At 46.1% G+C, this 16,746-nt stretch overlaps 1 protein-coding gene across 1 annotated transcript in view; it reads right to left on the reverse strand.

The window, feature by feature from the left end:
* CFAP46 (cilia and flagella associated protein 46) overlaps window positions 1-16,746 on the reverse strand; it is a 195,461-nt gene that overhangs the window by 9,194 nt on the left and 169,521 nt on the right. The window contains exons 54-58 of the mRNA XM_026651052.1: window positions 6,616-6,692; window positions 5,042-5,102; window positions 4,920-4,955; window positions 2,060-2,162; window positions 794-906 (exon numbers count right to left, since the gene is read on the reverse strand). Of these exons, the coding sequence (XP_026506837.1) occupies window positions 794-906; window positions 2,060-2,162; window positions 4,920-4,955; window positions 5,042-5,102; window positions 6,616-6,692 (390 nt within the window). The remainder of the gene's footprint in view (window positions 1-793; window positions 907-2,059; window positions 2,163-4,919; window positions 4,956-5,041; window positions 5,103-6,615; window positions 6,693-16,746) is intronic.

A 16,746-nucleotide genomic window follows, 5' to 3' on the forward strand; every position in this document is an offset into this window, starting at 1 on the left:
GCTTATTTCCCCAGCCCCCCTGCACCAGAGGGCCTGGGCTACTGAACGGCCTGTGGATTACTCAGCCCTGCACCGAAGGGTCTGAAACCTGAGCTAACCGGCTGTTTTGTTTCATGGACAGGGAGTCGGTGTGGCTCCCCTCCTGCCCCGGAGGGTCGAGCCCCGGCACGAACCTTTTACACGGGACTATAAAACAAGACTACCAGAGACATATCATTTAGGCCCATGTTTTCAAAAGTGACCTCTAATTTTCAGTGCCCAACTCTAAACACGTAAGGTGTAATTTATAAATACCATCTCCAACTCTAATTCAACTCAACTCAGAGCTGTCAGCACTCAGAAACTCTGAATATCAGATCTTGGGCCCCCAAAATCTGAGGCAACTTTTGAAAATTTGAGTCCTAACCTTTTAATATGTGTCTTTTTGAGAAATTTGGACCCAATGGGAAGAAACCAAATTTCAGGAGAAAGAAAAATATGCCCAACAATAAAAACAGTCAAGTAAATTTGACAGAACTCCCCCTTGCCAAAAGTAGTGTTAGATTCCCACTGCTTAAATTCTAAGACTATTCTAACAGATAGCAAACAACAAGAATTTAAATTACTATTTGTTCCATATCCTGAATGCAGAACTTCTTGAATGAAGAGCATGGTCCCTTAGCTCTGTGTTATACTGTACCTTTCATTGCATAACCCTAATATTCTCATAATTATTTGGCATGGAATAGAATTTTATGATGCTTTGCAAGGGAAGAGAACACAATATATAGTTTTTTCAGCTTCCTTATCTCACCTGGGATGTTCATAGCAATGAGTCTGTTAAGTAAAATATGAGACAAGAATCTTTCCATTCCATAGAACAGAAACGCACTGCAGTTATTCAGTAACTGCTCCCATTCAGCTTGGCTGCAAAGAAAGGTAAGCTATTTAGACCAGGCAGTTGTTTTACAGTAATATTTTTCTGGATACATCTATACAAAATAGTTCAGTGTTAATTACTCAACAAACAATTGTTTTAAAAGTAAAAAGACAAAGAGAGAAGACTTCAGTTATGGTACATAATTTGAACAGCAGAGTGTGTGAACTGTTATACAATAATTTACTTAGCTAAATTGTATACTTTACCATAGTAACATAACACCTCACAGTGAATAAGACATGGACGGTGCTTTTGAGATTCAAGGGACTATTCTACAGAGGAACAAGCCAGTATATACTGTGCAATCCCCATTTCTTTGAAATACAGTATTTATCTTAACATTCAAAGGGAATGCTCAAGGACTAGAAGAGATACACTCATTAGGGAGCTAAGAAATTGGGGTGTGGGAAGAGATGATTCTAAAATTGAAGTAATTATAAATGAATCTAAGTGAACCAACTGTATGAAACAATATTAATTACATCATCAGGTCTTGAAATTGTAAACTACAGGATGAATCTTCACTACTTTATTTCAGAAGTATGTGCTACAATATTACAATCCTATAGTGAGCATGAAAATGCTATAGTTTTCAAATATGTGTTTCCAAAACTGTTGATTTATTAACTCAGTGAAGATGAAAGTACTTGTAAGATGGACAGGGAAGTGATCTGAATTACCTGAACTTGTAACCTCCTGTTATTTTGTCAGAGTGATATTGCTAGAGTACCAATGTTATAAATTTGTCTATGTATATAGTTTATAACTTTGTCTCAAAAACTCCTTATATATGTCTTCTCCAGTTTTCCATTATTTTAGATAATAAGTTTTTTCTGAAGTTCCATTTACGGTAATTTTATTACAATCAAGAAGGACAGTGCCATTTTGCTATCAACAGAATACCCCTACATACTATAGTCTTGCTTGTGATCAATATGGCAAAATGTATTACAGGTGTGTCTTCTGGATTCTTTCTTTAAATTCTTCCATCTATAAATCTGTAGATATGCTTAGGGTAGGGGGGATGTCTTCCTATGCATTTGCACAGCACCTAGCACAATGGGGGCCTAGTCAGGACTGGGGCCTCTGGGAAATACCTCTTTAAAAAAAAGAGAGAAATATAGAAGAGCCATAACAAACCTTGGAACATGCATGCTACCAATAACTCCTTCCCAGTGTGGTGTAAATTGCTCATGGTATTTTTCTAGGATTTCCTTTATTTTGTGGGAAGGACTTACTGCTTCTGTAACATAAGAATTTAATCATTTAACATAATATAGAGTACGCAATGCAGCCTAAATTTCTAACATGCAGAGGCTGGCAATACAATTTTTTTATTTCTATCATCATTCAATCTAAAGTTTTTCATGAGAAAAGTCCAGTCGCCATGCCCTGGCAATTGTAGGTCTTAATCCTGACTAAAGCTAGAGGTGCTAGCTAGTGACAAGTGTGATGGCATATTTTGTGACTGAGAGGGTTGAAAAGATAACCTAGGAGAGAAGTCAAGGATAGAATAGGTATAAAAATGAGCTCTAAAGGTGGTTCTTCTGTGTCAAGAGTTAACATAACATTGCATTGCTCGTACGATTCCTGTTTTAGGGGCTCAGATACTGTGGTGATGGGAACTATATAGCACCTATATACATAATGGAATTCAATTTCCAGAGCTCTCAGTTTAACACATTTCACAAGACTAATCTCAAAAACAAACAACCCTTCAGTTTTAGTTACAGTTTAATTAGTCTTTTCCATCTTGATTATATTTTCTATGCTCATGCAGCTATAATTTCCACCTACGTGGAGCTCCTCCAAAACTTCAGAATCAGTTATTTCTGCTCTGCTATCAAAGAAAAATTAGGTAGAACAATGTGTCCCAAAGTCATAACATTTGTTATATGCTATGGCTGGAGCAATATTTTCCCCTTTGTTAAAGATTATTTTTTATAACTTTATCTGGTTCAAATTCCAAATTTAAGTATATTTTGAGCATGCTGAATAACTTAGCTTTTGCTAATAAATTTGAATAAAAATTAAATTAAATTATTGTCTTCAGGGGGAAAATAGGTGATATTGATAGTTATGAAAATATTTTGTGTCATACTGTACAAACACAGTAACTGATACATGTAGCCTTGGTAAATGCACTCCACCAGAAAGAAGTGGCCATTTTTAAATGACCTTGCATTGACACTCTTGATTATCGTTGTATCCTTGACCTCTTACAAAGAATCACAAGATAACATGCCACTTCAAGGCTTTAATCACTACATGAGTTTTATTTATAATCTTTGGCTTGAGGACTTCTAAATATAACTCTTGTTAAAAGTGATAAAATATATACAGAATTCTAGCATAATGGATTTTATTCATCAATAGAATGCATAGAATTTTGTTTTTCAAACTTTAACTAGAAAATGTTATTTCTATTTGTTATTTATTTTCAATTTTAAATGATTAGTTCTAAATCGCAAATATGAAATTTCCATATGTACAGCAAAATGGTATCACATTTCTAGGAGGTTATTTGGGAGATAAGTGCCTAAGTGCTTTTGAAAATCTTACTTCTGGTGTTTATGTAAGTTTAAAACCAGACAATTTGATTTTTTTTGTCTTCCAATTCTTCACACAGGTTTTAAGTGTCAAACCTACAGGTTGGATTTAAGTGATAGAGTTACATTATTATACCAAACATTTCAGGTAATTTGAATGAATACTCAGGTCATAGAAGTTTTTATGTATGATTACATTTCAAAGAATGCAGAATAAATACCGATTTTTAGAAATGTGCTGATTCACTATTTGCTGTCACTTGTAGATAACAATTTGATACTCATGAAATGCTGCTTTTCTATAAATTTAGAAAATGTGAAACTATTAACACCAATTGTTAAGGGAGGAAAAGAGCTGCATACTAAATACTGTAAGAATTTCAGTTTTACATTAATTATTTAAAAAAGAAAAAAGTCCAGCTTATTCCCATGAAGTCACCAACATGAAGTCAGAGTGATCAGGCTCTGTGCAGGTGAAACGCCAAGGGACAGTGGGTTTGGGTGCTGAAATTTGCCCTCACAACCTGATGTGAAGGTATGGAGTTGCAGCACAGATCTCCACTGCAGCTTATGAACTGAAGTAGCAGCTAGAGCTCCTCTGTATCAGTTGCATGTTATCTAAATATGACTGGCTCCCAATGTAGATCTGCCTCTCCTCTACCTCACTCCCCCCACTACCCTTTGCTCTAGCCCAGTTCAGGAGCCAAATTAGTGATCAACATTACCCAACATGACCCCAAAGAGCCACAGTAGTGTGAATTCATTGTTTTATTTACTATTTTTATATAATATATATTTTATTCTCACAACAAAATGCCTGACCAAGTATTCTACAATTGATTAATAACATAGTAAAAGCATCCTGATTGGTTAATAACTTAGATTAGTTAATAATTAAATCACCCCGAGTTTTAATATCATGTGCTGGAAAGAGCTGCAGGAGACACATTCAAGTGTCAGCTGCAGCTCAAGAGCCTTAGTCTGTGCTAGCCTATGCTGATCTCTTCTGCAACACAAAGGAAAAATCACATAGCACTCATTCCTGTGGCTCCCCAGGAACCTCCAATGCATGCTTAAGTATTGCTGAGGGCCTTAAGTTTACCTTTTTAATCCAAAAATAGCAAAACAAATTATTGTTAAAGAGCTGTACATTTTGTGGGGAAAATATAATGAGAAAGATTATTTCAATAATTATTTTCTTGGAGATGTTGGTTCCATATTTTATTACTTATATGAAGAAGGAAGAATGCAGCCTAATTTAACTGAATCTGAAACAGGTTTTTATTTTTATGAGAAGCTGAGACTTTTTTTTTTTTTAAACATAAGCAACATTATGGGGATGAGCTGTTATGTCAACTACCTCATGTCTTAAGTTCATCACTTACTATAAAAATGTTCCAAATCCACAAAACCTTTAGTCTGTGGAGAAAATAATTTTCTAAATATATTACCTGCTTCTCTTGCTTCATTATATGGATCCACAACATCTGACCTATAGCTAAGGAGATGTAAACAATGAAATCTATCATCTTAACCGATACATTCCAGTTAATAGTTCCTTTTGAAAGGATACATTTAAAATTGTGTGTATCAACAGACAGGCAGTTAGGAGGTAGAACACGATTAATGGGTACCTACAATTAAATAACAAAGATTATTTTTTTTGCCATGCAAAAAATTCTGTAGTTATATCAATATTGCACAACATTATGTCCGACAAAATGAGCTACACTAAAATGCTTTGCTGAAGTCTGGGGGCTTAGCCCAAAAGCGGTACAATATGTCAGTGCCAACTGAAACCAAAAACATAAGCATATTTTGTTGGGGAGAAGCAGTTCAAGTCTGTTTGAAGCTGCTTACCTTGATCTAATGCTGGATACTTTGCTCATACACAGAATATGAATTTAAAGGAAATGGAGGTTAGTTACCTGTAACTAGATGTTCTTCAAGATGTGTGGTCTCTGTCTGTGTTTCACATGTGGGTACGCATACGCGCCATGAGCCTGAGTCCAGAAATCCTAAACAGCAGTGTCCATTGGCCCACAAACGTGCAGTAGATCTCTCCATACCTGACTGATGGCATAAGAGGCAGTGTGGGGCAACACCTCTCCTGTTCCTCTTCTGATTGCAAATCCAACAGGATTTGAAGCAGAGGAGACGAAGGGTGAGATTTGTGTAATACAGATAGGGATCACAACTCTCAAAAAACTTCCTGTTACAGGTAAGTAACCTTAATTTCTTCCACATGTGGGTGGATTGACAAGCAGTGCTTAGACTGGAGGGGAGTGAAAAGAAGCTGGAAGCAAAGATGCTTGCAGTACTGAAGTTCGCACAACTGCATCTGCAGCAGAGGCCTGAACTAGCTAATAATGTCAGCACTTTGCAGAAATACACATCTCACTCAAACAGTAGAGGTGATTGTCATTCATGGAGAAGGAACAAGGGCAGGAGATGCAATTCTTGAACCCTGGGACTCTGGACATAGAGGGAGTCCCCAATACAGGGAAAAACAAGCTATAATGGCAATCCTATAAAACTCTAACTAGACTAATATAAAAGTTATGAAACAGAAACTATTAAATATTTATGTACAGGTTCTATCAAGAGAAAAAGCTGCAGAATTCTGTGGACACAGGGATTATGACTCAGGCCATGCGGCAGTAAGATGGAACTGGAGAGGTGTCAGCCCGCGCTGCCTTTTATGCCCTCAGTCGGGAGGGCAAGGAGATCCACAGCACACATGTGGGCCAATGGACACTGCATGTTAGAATTTCTGGACTCGGGCGCATGGCACTCATGCATACTCAGGTGTGGAATACACATAGGCACCAGCACTCAAAGAAGAACTAGCTCAGCAGTTATTGGGCAAAGATTAATAAAAAAGATTCTAACAAATTCTGTGGTTTTCACTCCATCTCACACTTACAGTGTGTGTAACAAAGACCCTGATAAGAACAATAAATTACCCCATTGCTTCTCTTACCTCATGTGTCTTAGGAAAAATTTAAGGAAATAATTTTTTTTTAAAAAGTTGAAATACAACTACGCTCCATCTGTTTGTGAGATAGCTTGCGCTTATGGCCTTAACATAGGGATTAACGTCTCGCTACATTGTTATGTAAAGCAGTATGAATTTCTCTTGCTTACCATTTTGACATTCTTTTTCTGATCCACTTTTGGTTTTGGTTCCTTTGAACGTTTAGGGTCTTTTTTTACTTCATTCTCTGTGAAAGTTCAAAGAATAAAAACTTTAAAATATAGGTGATGTTTGCTAAACTGCTGTGCAAATGCGCCTTCATTGAAAAAAAATACATAATGATTTTAAAAGATAAGACAATATGTGGAATGTTTTGTATCTGAATAGGGACTGCCGAACCCAGCGTTGTCCCCGGCCTGCTGAGTGATGGCGTAATAAGCTGTGAATGTGTGGATAGAGGACCACGTTGCGGCTCTACAGATGTCCTGGATAGGGATGTGTGCCAGGAAAGCTGCCGACGATGCCTGCGCTCTAGTCGAGTGAACTCTGACAATCGGCGGCAGCGGTGGAACCCCCTCCAGGTCGTAACAGGTCTTTATGCATGAGGTAATCCAATTGGAAATCCTCTGAGAGGACACTGGAAGGTCCTTCATCCTATCCGCTGTAGTGATGAAGAGCTGAGTTGATTTACAGAAAGGCTTGGTACATTCTAAGTAAAAAGCCAAGGCCCCTTGGATGTCCAGCATGTGAAGACACCTTTCTTCACTGGTGGAGAACTAAACAATGCTAGCCAAAGCAGCAGATGTTCTAGCACCATCACTGGCGGCAAGAAGGAACTGAGGCTTAGTTCATAGGTAACAAATTGTGTGAGACACGGGGCTGCAGAAAAGATTTAGAAGAAGAAACATTTCCTGAAAGATTACTTGTTGTTTTTGAAGGTCTATTCTGAGAGGATAGATTAAAAACAGGAAACAATTTCATTCCAGCAAATAACACTGAAGAACTATCTCTACTACCCACTTGTCCAAGGCTGATGCTTGCCAAGTGGGAAAAGAAGTGACAAAGGTGGTCATCTAGGCATACAAAAGTTCCAAGAAAAAACACATATATTCATTGATTATTGTACTGTAGATTTAGGAGTGGTGGGCTGGGGAAGAATTGTAGAAGCACTGTCTAGGCTTATTATAGGACCAAGCGCCAGTACCTATCCCTGGAGTAACTACAACCTTTTAAAAAGAACTGGAGCCTTTGTGAAAGAACTAAAGTGAAGAACAAGGAAACAAGGACTGCCTGTATTTATAAGAGGCATTGCATTTTTTCTTTAAGTGGTTTTGAAGGATCAGGAGAAAAGAGCTTTCATTTCTCAGTGCACTCTGCAACAACTACCTGAGTCTGCTCTAAACTATGAACAATTAGCTATTGTCCCAAGTGGTTATACAGCAACCAGGTATTGATGGAGCACACTGCAGCATGGGGATAATTTGAGGTGCCCCTTATTACTCACTGGTTGATTTTTACTCCTCTTTCCTCACTCTCAATGGCTGCTTCCATAATTGCACAAACCAAGACCTTTCCTTCAGACTACATCCCTTCAACACCCATGAAAATAGCTTTCTATGGACTCTGAAGTGTGCTTTTGGGGATGTGACTCTCTCCTCCCTTCCACCAGTGGAACACAACAGCAGCAGCAGCAGCAGGCACCAGCTCTATCTGGCCCCCCACATGTTGCCAGCACCATCAGAAGCAGCAGGGCAGTGACCTCCAGTCACTTATGAAAATTTGAAAACAGAAATAAAAAAAGAGAGACATTTTCTAAAACTGCCTTTCTAACAAACATATGGCAATGTGTTTGTGTATCTGTGTATTATACAAACATTTGAAAAAACAAAACACTTCTACCCCTGGGGAGAGGATAAGAGAAGAAATGTGACAGATTCCAATCACATTGCTTAATGCACTAGTGGAAGGCACATGGATACTACAGTGACAATCATGGTATTAGAATTAATATAGAATACATTCTGCTTTCTTGGTTTGCAGCTAGGTTTCCTGATCTTACTCATACTTAAGTCCCTTTGTTTTCAGTTTAAACCGATTTTTACCAAAACATTCCGGGTTTTACAAAAAGTGTTATTTGTTTTTTTCCCAATTTTCACACTACTTTTGTATCATTCAAATATATAAAAATAACTTGTTTTATTAGGAAAATACAAAACATTGCATGAGATATATGTATTACGATAATACATTAATCTGTGTATATGTGCAAAGATGCCTGTTGAAGTAAGGCTACGTATTAGTCTATAACAGTGTTTCCCAAACTTGGCATGCCGCTTGTGTAGGGAAAGCCCCTGGTGGGCCAGGCTGGTTCGTTTAGCTGCTGCGTCCGCAGGTTCAGGCGATCGCGGCTCCCACTGGCCGCGGTTTGCTGCTCCAGGCGAATTGGGGCTGCTGGAAGCGGTGGCCAGTACGTCCCTCGGCCCGCGTCGCTTCCAGCAGCTCCCATTGGCCTGGAGCAGTGAACCGCGGCCAGTGGGAGCTGCAATCGGCCAGACCTGTGGATGCGGCAGGTAAACAAACCGACCCGGCCCACCAGGGGCTTTCCCTACACAAGCGGTGTCCCAAGTTTGGGAAACACTGGTCTATAGGATACACACAATAAGCAAACAGGCACCCACGCAAGTTCTGAAGTGCATATGCATCTGAACGTACTAATGAATCTCACACCCACCACATACACATTTCAAGCCGTTAGCAGATAATGTTTTACAGATCTGACATACTAAAATGGGAAGAAAACAAAAATCTGTATCAGAATAAGTTTCAGAATGCAAGGAAGTATTTGAAAGTTAAAAAAAACCCCAAAACAATAGAAAAAGATGAAGTTGAATGTATGCACTGCAAATGGTGTGGCCCAATTATTAAATGTAAATATTTATAGGCTAATAGATCTTTTATTTACAAGTCTGCAAAGGCTTATGATTCTTCTTGTTCACTAATATTTCATACTGACAAAGAAGTAATTGTTTTCAGAGCATGTTGTGAAGACTGATTTTTGCAACACACAGAACTATATTTGGGTAAAAGAATATGAGATGTTGTCGAAACAAGGTCTATGTTGTATAATAATGTCTTACACTGATAAGTGCTTTTCATACAAACATCTCAAGGTGCTTAGTTGTAGTCCACTCCTGCATGCATTTTCTCATGGGCTTCAATGGGAACAGGATTAAGCCAATTGTGCTCCCTGACACATCCCAGTAACCCAGTTCTTGACCTTATCCTCAGCACCTCCCGTAGATTTCTCTTCCCAGTATCTGCTGCAACCCCTGCTTTTTGTTCCTTCCTATGACCTCCATTGTGTGTTGCTGGGACAGAATCTTCTGCAGCCCTTCTAAACCCCACTTTCAATAGCACAGAGATTCACAAGGCCCTGTGCTTGAAGTCATACTCTAACAAATAATCAGATACCAGCCAACCAGCACCACATGGCTAGGTTTAGCTTTTTGATACCTAGAAAGATACTGGAACAAATTATTCAACAATCAGTTTGTAAGCACCTAGAGATAATAGGGTTATAAGGAATAGCCAGCATGTATTTATCAAGAATAAATCATGCCAAGCCAACCTAATTTCCTTCTTTGTCAGGGCTACTGGCCTAATAGATGGAGGGAAGCAGTAGATGTGATATATCTTGATTTCAGTGAGGCTTTTGACACAGTCCCACCAACACTCTCATAAGCAAACTAGAGTAATGTGATCTAGATAAAATTATTTTAAGGTGGGTGCACAACTGGTTAAAAGACTATACTCAATAGTTTTCTGTCAAACTGAGTAGGCATATAGGACAGTTACCTGTTCCGTAACTGGCGTTCTTCGAGATGTGTTGCTCAGGTGTATTTCACTATAGGTGTGCGTGCTCGCCACGTGCACCGGTGCTGGAAGTTTTTCCCTTAGCAGTGTCCATAGTGGGGGAGCACCGCTGAGACCCCTGGAGTGGCGCTGGTATATCGCACCATAAAGGGGGCTGCGTGCTCCCCCCACCCTCAGTTCCTTCTTGCCAGACAACTCCGACAGAAGGGAAGGAGGGTGGGACGTGGAATACACCTGAGCAACACATCTCGAAGAACGCCGGTTACGGAACAGGTAACTGTCCTTTCTTCTTCGAGTGATTGCTCATGTGTATTCCACTATAGGTGACTCCAAGCTATACCTGATGGAGGCGGGTAGGAATTTAAGATTAAAGTTTTAAGAGTTACCTGGGCGGAGAACTGCCCTACCAAACCCGGCATCGTCCCTTGCTTGGGAGACGATCGCATAGTGCGATGAGAAGGTGTGGACAGAGGACCACGTAGCAGCCCTACAGATGTCCTTAATAGGGACGTGAGCCACATAGGCCGCAGACGAGGCCTGGGCTCTTGTCGAATGAGCCTTCACAATAGGAGGCAGGGGAACCCCTGCCAAGTCGTAACAGGTGCGAATGCACGAGGTGATCCAGTGGGAGATCCGCTAGGTGGACCCGGTCGTCTCCTCATGCGCTCAGCCAAAGCAATGAACAGCTGGGGAGACTTCCTAAACGGCCTGGTTCTGTCAAGATAAAAGGCCAGTGCGCTGCGCATGTCTAACATGTGCAGGCGGCGTTCCTCATTGGAGGAATGGGGCTTAGGACAGAGGATGAGGAGGAAAATATCCTGATCCATGTAAAACGCCGAGACAACCTTTGGCAAAAAAGTGGGCTGAGGGCGGAGCTGAACCCTGTCCTTATGGAAGACTGTATACGGCCGTTCAGAGGTCAGGGCCCTGAGCTCGGAGACCCGGCGGGCTGAGGTGATAGCTACTAAGAACACCACCTTCCACGACAAGTGGGACCACGAACATGTGGCTAATGGCTCAAAGGGAGGCCCTGTGAGGCGGGAGAGTACCAGGTTTAGGTCCCAGAGGAGGACGGGAGGTCTGGCGTAAGGGAATGCCCGATCTAACCCTTTCAGAAACCGGGCCGTCATGTGATGAGAAAACAAAGACAGGCCCTGCACCAGGGATTGGAAAGCCGAAATGGCCGCCAGGTGCACCCTGATGGAGGAGGGCGCCAGCCCTTGGGTCCTAAGAGACAGGAGGTAATCGAGGACAAGTTGGATAGACGTGGAAGAGGGAGAGGAACCTCTATCCCTCACCCACACAGAGAACCTAAACCACTTAGCCAGGTAGGTTCGACGCATGGAGGGTTTCCTACTTTCCAGCAGGACCCTTCTCACATCCTCCGAACACCTGCCTTCCTCCTCATTCAACCACGGAGCAGCCACACTGTCAGGTGGAGCGGAGCAAGGTTGGGGTGGAGGAGACGACCTTCCTCCTGCGAGAGGAGGTCCGGGCGGAGCGGCAGCCTGCGAGGGGAGCCCGCTCAGAGTTGCAGTAGGGTCCCGTACCAAAGTTGACGGGCAAAATCCGGGGCTATGAGGATAACCTGCGCCCCGTCTGACTTCACCTTCTGTAAGACCCTGCCTATTGGGGGAAGGGCGGGAAGGCGTACAACAGCGGCCCCGACCATGGGAGCAGGAACACATCCGACATCACCCCGTCGCCCTCTCCTGCCCTTGAGCAGAATCGGGGACACTGGTGATTCTGGGCGGTGGCGAACAGGTCTACCTGGGGAGTACCCCACTGCAGGAAGATCCACCTGGCCACCTCCTTGTGCAGGGACCACTCGTGTTTTCGGGAGAAAACCCTGCTCAGGCGGTCTGCAAGCGTGTTGCTCTTGCCAGGCAGGTAAAAGGCCCGCAGGAGTATATTGTGGGCTATACAGAACTCCCACAGGAGCTGGGCTTCCTGGCATAAGGCCCGGAAACGGGTGCCCCCCTGCTTGTTGACATAATACATGGCGGTCGTGTTGTCCGTGAGGACTCTGACTACCTTCCCCTGAATGTGGTGGCAAAAGGCCACGCACGCCAGGCGCACGGCCCTGAGCTCTCTGACGTTTATGTGGAGGGTCAGTTCCTCGGGCGACCACATACCCGGGGTCCTGAAGTCCCCTACGTGAGCTCCCCAGCCCAGGTCCGAGGAATCCGACACTAGATCTAGTGAGGGAGAGGGCTCTCAGAAGGAAATATCTCGGAGCCTGTTGTTTGGGAGAGACCACCATTGAAGGTGTGCCACCACCGTTGGCGGCACCACGACAACCTTGTCTAGGCTGTCCCTGGCCTGGGAGTACCGGGAGGCCAGCCAAAGCTGAAGGGGCCTCATCCGAAGCCTGGCATGTTGCACCACATAGGTGCATGCTGCACCACATAGGTGCCGTGTGGCCTAGGATTTGTAGGCACACCCGTGCCATGGTTACCGGAAAGGCTGTGACCGAGGCGATGAGAGCTTTGAGCGTCTCGAATCTGTCCCGTGGGAGGGAGGCCGTGGCCACCCGGGAATCTAGCAGCGCCCCTATAAAGCTTATGCGCTGAACGGGGATTAATGTGGATTTCTCCTCGTTTACTAGTAGGCCTAGAGCTGCGCATGTGTCCAGCAGGAAACTCATCTGCTGCTGCACCAGAGACCAAGACCGGCCCTTGAGGAGCCAGTCATCGAGGTAGGGGAAGATCTGCAGCCCTTCCCTCCTGAGGTGGGCCACCACCACCGCCATACACTTCGTAAATACCCTTGGGGCAATAGAGAGGCCAAAGGGGAGGACCGTAAACTGGAAGTGATCCTGACCCACCAGGAAACGGAGGAAGTGCCTGTGACCCTCGAAAATGTGGATGTGAAAGTACGCATCCTGGAGGTCCAGTGCCGTAAACCAATCCCCCTGGTCTAGGGATGGAATAATAGAGGCCAGGGACACCATGCGGAATTTGCAACGAATCAGGAACTGGTTGTGATTCCGCAGGTCGAGGATGGGCCGAAGCCCGCCCTTTGCCTTCGGGATGAGGAAATACCTGGAGTAAAAGCCCCTGCCCTGGTATTCCCGAGGTACCCTTTCCACCGTTCCCAGGGAGAGGAGGCGCTCTACCTCCTGGCAGAGGAGGAGGGCATGCTCCGGAACCCCGGCCGGCTGCTCGGACGGGGGACAGTTGGGAGGGGTTGAAGCAAACTGCAACCTGTGTCCTTGGGAGATGGTGCTGAGGACCCATTGGTCTGACGTTATATGGGACCATTGCAGTCGGAAGGCCGATAAACGATTCATAAAAGGCAACTTTATTAACTGGGTGTGGGGTGCACTGTCAACAGGCCCGGTGACCCCCCTCAACGAGTCAAAAACGCCGTTTTCCTGGCTGTTTGGCCTTCGAGGCCCCAGGGCGCGGGGCCGAACGGGATTGGCGTTGGGACCGATGCCTTTGTTCCCTCTGCTGCTTAGGCGGGGGTTTGTATCTGCCCCGAGCTGGAGAAGCAGAGGTTTGAGGCCTGGGCTTGTCCTTAGGGGGCGGGACATAGAGGCCCAGCGTCTGCAGGGTGGTGTGGGAGTCCTTCATCCCGTGCAGACGGGTGTCTGTCTGTTCCGCAAATAGGGCCTTGCCATCAAACAGCAGGTCCTGCATTATGGATTGGGACTTGGCCGACAGCCCTTAGAGCGAGAGCCACGACGCCCATCGCATGGAGACTGCAGAAGTCATCGAACGAGCAGCTGTGTCCGCTGCATCCGAAGCTGCCTGGAGAGCTTTTGGCCGCTGCCGCACCTTCGTCAATCAGAGCCCGGAAGTCCTTTTCGTCTTTATCCTGAAGAAGGGGCTCAAACTTGGGGAGGGATCCCCAGAGATTAAACTCGTACCGGCTCAGCAGTGCCTGGTAGTTGGCCACCCTGAGCTGGAAACTTGCAGACGAATAAACCTTTTTTCCAAAGGTGTCCAGTCTACGAGCGTCCTTGTCTTTTGGTGTGGGCGCGGGCTGGCCATTCCGCTCACGGTGGTGGACCGACTCTACCACCAGGGATTTCGGAGCTGGGTGGGTGTATAGGTACTCGTGGCCCCTTGTGAGGACGAAGTATTTCCTCTCGGCCTTTTTGGAAACAGGCCCAAGAGAGGCCAGGGTCTGCCAGAGGCCAGTGGTAATGTTGGCTACTCCCTGATGAAATGGGAGGGCCACATGCCCCGGTACCGAGGAGGAGAGGACATTGAACAGGGTATCGGAGGGCTCCTCCATCTCCTCGGCCCAGAGCTCGAGGTTTGCTGCCACCCTCCTAAGCAGCTCTTGATGCGCTTTGAAGTCCTCTTGGGAAGAGGGAGGCGGCACCGCAACTGAATCACCCTGCGCCGAAGAGGTGGATGGAGTGGTGCCTTCGGCCACCGACGGGATCGTGGGCTCGACGTCCGGGTCCGGTGCCGGAGTCGGTACCGGGGGTTCGGCGCCCACGGTCTGATCCCGGTGCCGGGGAGGTGACGCAGGGCAGCCCTGAGAGGCTTCCGCCATGGAGCGAGGTCCCGGCTGCGCAGGTGCCTGAGGCCATGGTGCCCACTGGCACCATTGTCCTTGCCAGGGAACGGCCTGGAAATGAGATGCATCGGGCGCCGGTAGGGCTGGTTGCTCCTGCAGTACGGTGCGGCCCGGGGAGAGGCGGCTGTGCACCGACGCCAAAGTCCGGAAGGAGCGCACGGTGCCGTAAGAGCGACTGGAGCGGTCTCTATCATGACGGCTCCTACCCCGAGACTTCGACCTGGAGGAAGTCGAGAGAGAGATGTCCGAGGAGCTGTCTCCGGATTCCCTGCGCGCCTGTGGCCACGGCGCCTAGGTGTCGGGGACTCTCTGGTCGCACCCCGAGCATGGCCTCTGTGGCGGCGGGTGCTTGAGTACGAGAGTTGGTGCCGAAGGCGTCGAGACCTGTTCCTCTCGGACTGGCTGGAGGAGGAACGGCGCCACCTCTTGTCACCTCCTTGACGGCGTCCGAGACCGGAGGAGTGGGATCCGCTCACCGAAGAGCCGGGACGCGGAGTCGACGTGCGTCGCGGGGCTCTGCTCAGTACCTCGACCCGGGAAGGTACCTCGACCTCCGACACCTCCGGGGATGGTTGATGGGTGCCCAAGGGCGGCTTCCCACGGGACCGGGGGCCCGAATGGGGCAGCGCTCCCGGCACCGGAAGCGCTAGGATATCATGCATGGCCTGAGCTGCCTCTGGCATCGAAGGCATGCGTACCTCAGTCGAGGCTCGCACGGACGGGACCGGACTACTCTGCTCAGCGCGAGTCGGAGGTCTATGTCCCGATGGGGATCGTGGGGTGCCCAACTCGGGTCTGGATTCACCCCTCTCCTTCTCGGCGCCGCTGAGTCTTCCCTTGCTTTTTAGCAGGGGAGCGGTGCCGGCTCGTCGACGGCGCCTTGCTGCGCACCGAGGACGCGGTACCGGCCGCGGAATCAGGACGGCACACCGGAGGCGCTTCGCTACGTGCCGAAGACGAGGTGCCCGGCATGGGGTCGGCTCGATGCGCCAGTGCCGGGGCCAATGCCGACTCCATTAGGAGAGCTCGGAGTCGGATCTCACGCTCCTTCTTTGTCCGAGGCTTGAAGGAACGGCAAATTTTACACTTCTCACTAATGTGAGCCTTGCCCAGACAGCGAAGACATTCAGTGTGTGGATCACTTCTGGGCATGGAGATGTGACATGAGTCGCATGACTTGAAGCCTGGGCCACGGGGCATGCCCTGAGCCAGGCACTCGTGAAAGAAAGTTCAGCAAGAAAAAGTCAGTGAAAACTGGATACCACTAAGCTATAACGTTGCAGCCAGGCTGGAGAACAAAGTTCCGACTACCTTCACTGGCGGCAAGAAGGAACTGAGGGTGGGGGGAGCACGCAGCCCCCTTTATGGCGCGATATACCCGCGCCACTCCAGGGGTCGCAGCGGTGCTCCCCTACCATGGATACTGTTAAGGGAAAAACTTCCGGCACTGGTGCACGTGGCGAGCACGCACATCTATAGTGGAATACACCTGAGCAATCACTCGAAGAAGAACTAGTGGAGCCCTGCAGGAGTCAATCGTAGATCCAGTATTAATCAATATTTTCTTTAATGACTTGGATAAAGGAGTGGAGAGTATCCTTATAAACACCAAGCTGGGAGGGATTGCAAGCATGCTGGAGGACAGGACTGGAATTCAAAATGATCCTGACAAATTGGAGAACTGGTCTGAATTCAACAAGATGAAATTCAATAAAGACAAGTGCAAAGTACAGTAGCACCTCCAGAGTTACGGACTGACCGGTCAACTGGACACCATGCGAAACCGGAAGTAATCAATCAGGCAGCAGCAGAGACAAAAAAAAAGCAAATACTGAAATGTGCCTATATTGCATCTTAAAGGTAGGCACATGTGGGCTGCCTGTCCCCACCCC

This window comes from Terrapene carolina, unplaced genomic scaffold, assembly GCF_002925995.2.
Source record: "Terrapene carolina triunguis isolate 2854851 unplaced genomic scaffold, T_m_triunguis-2.0 Scaffold95, whole genome shotgun sequence".
NCBI lineage: Eukaryota > Metazoa > Chordata > Testudines > Emydidae > Terrapene > Terrapene triunguis.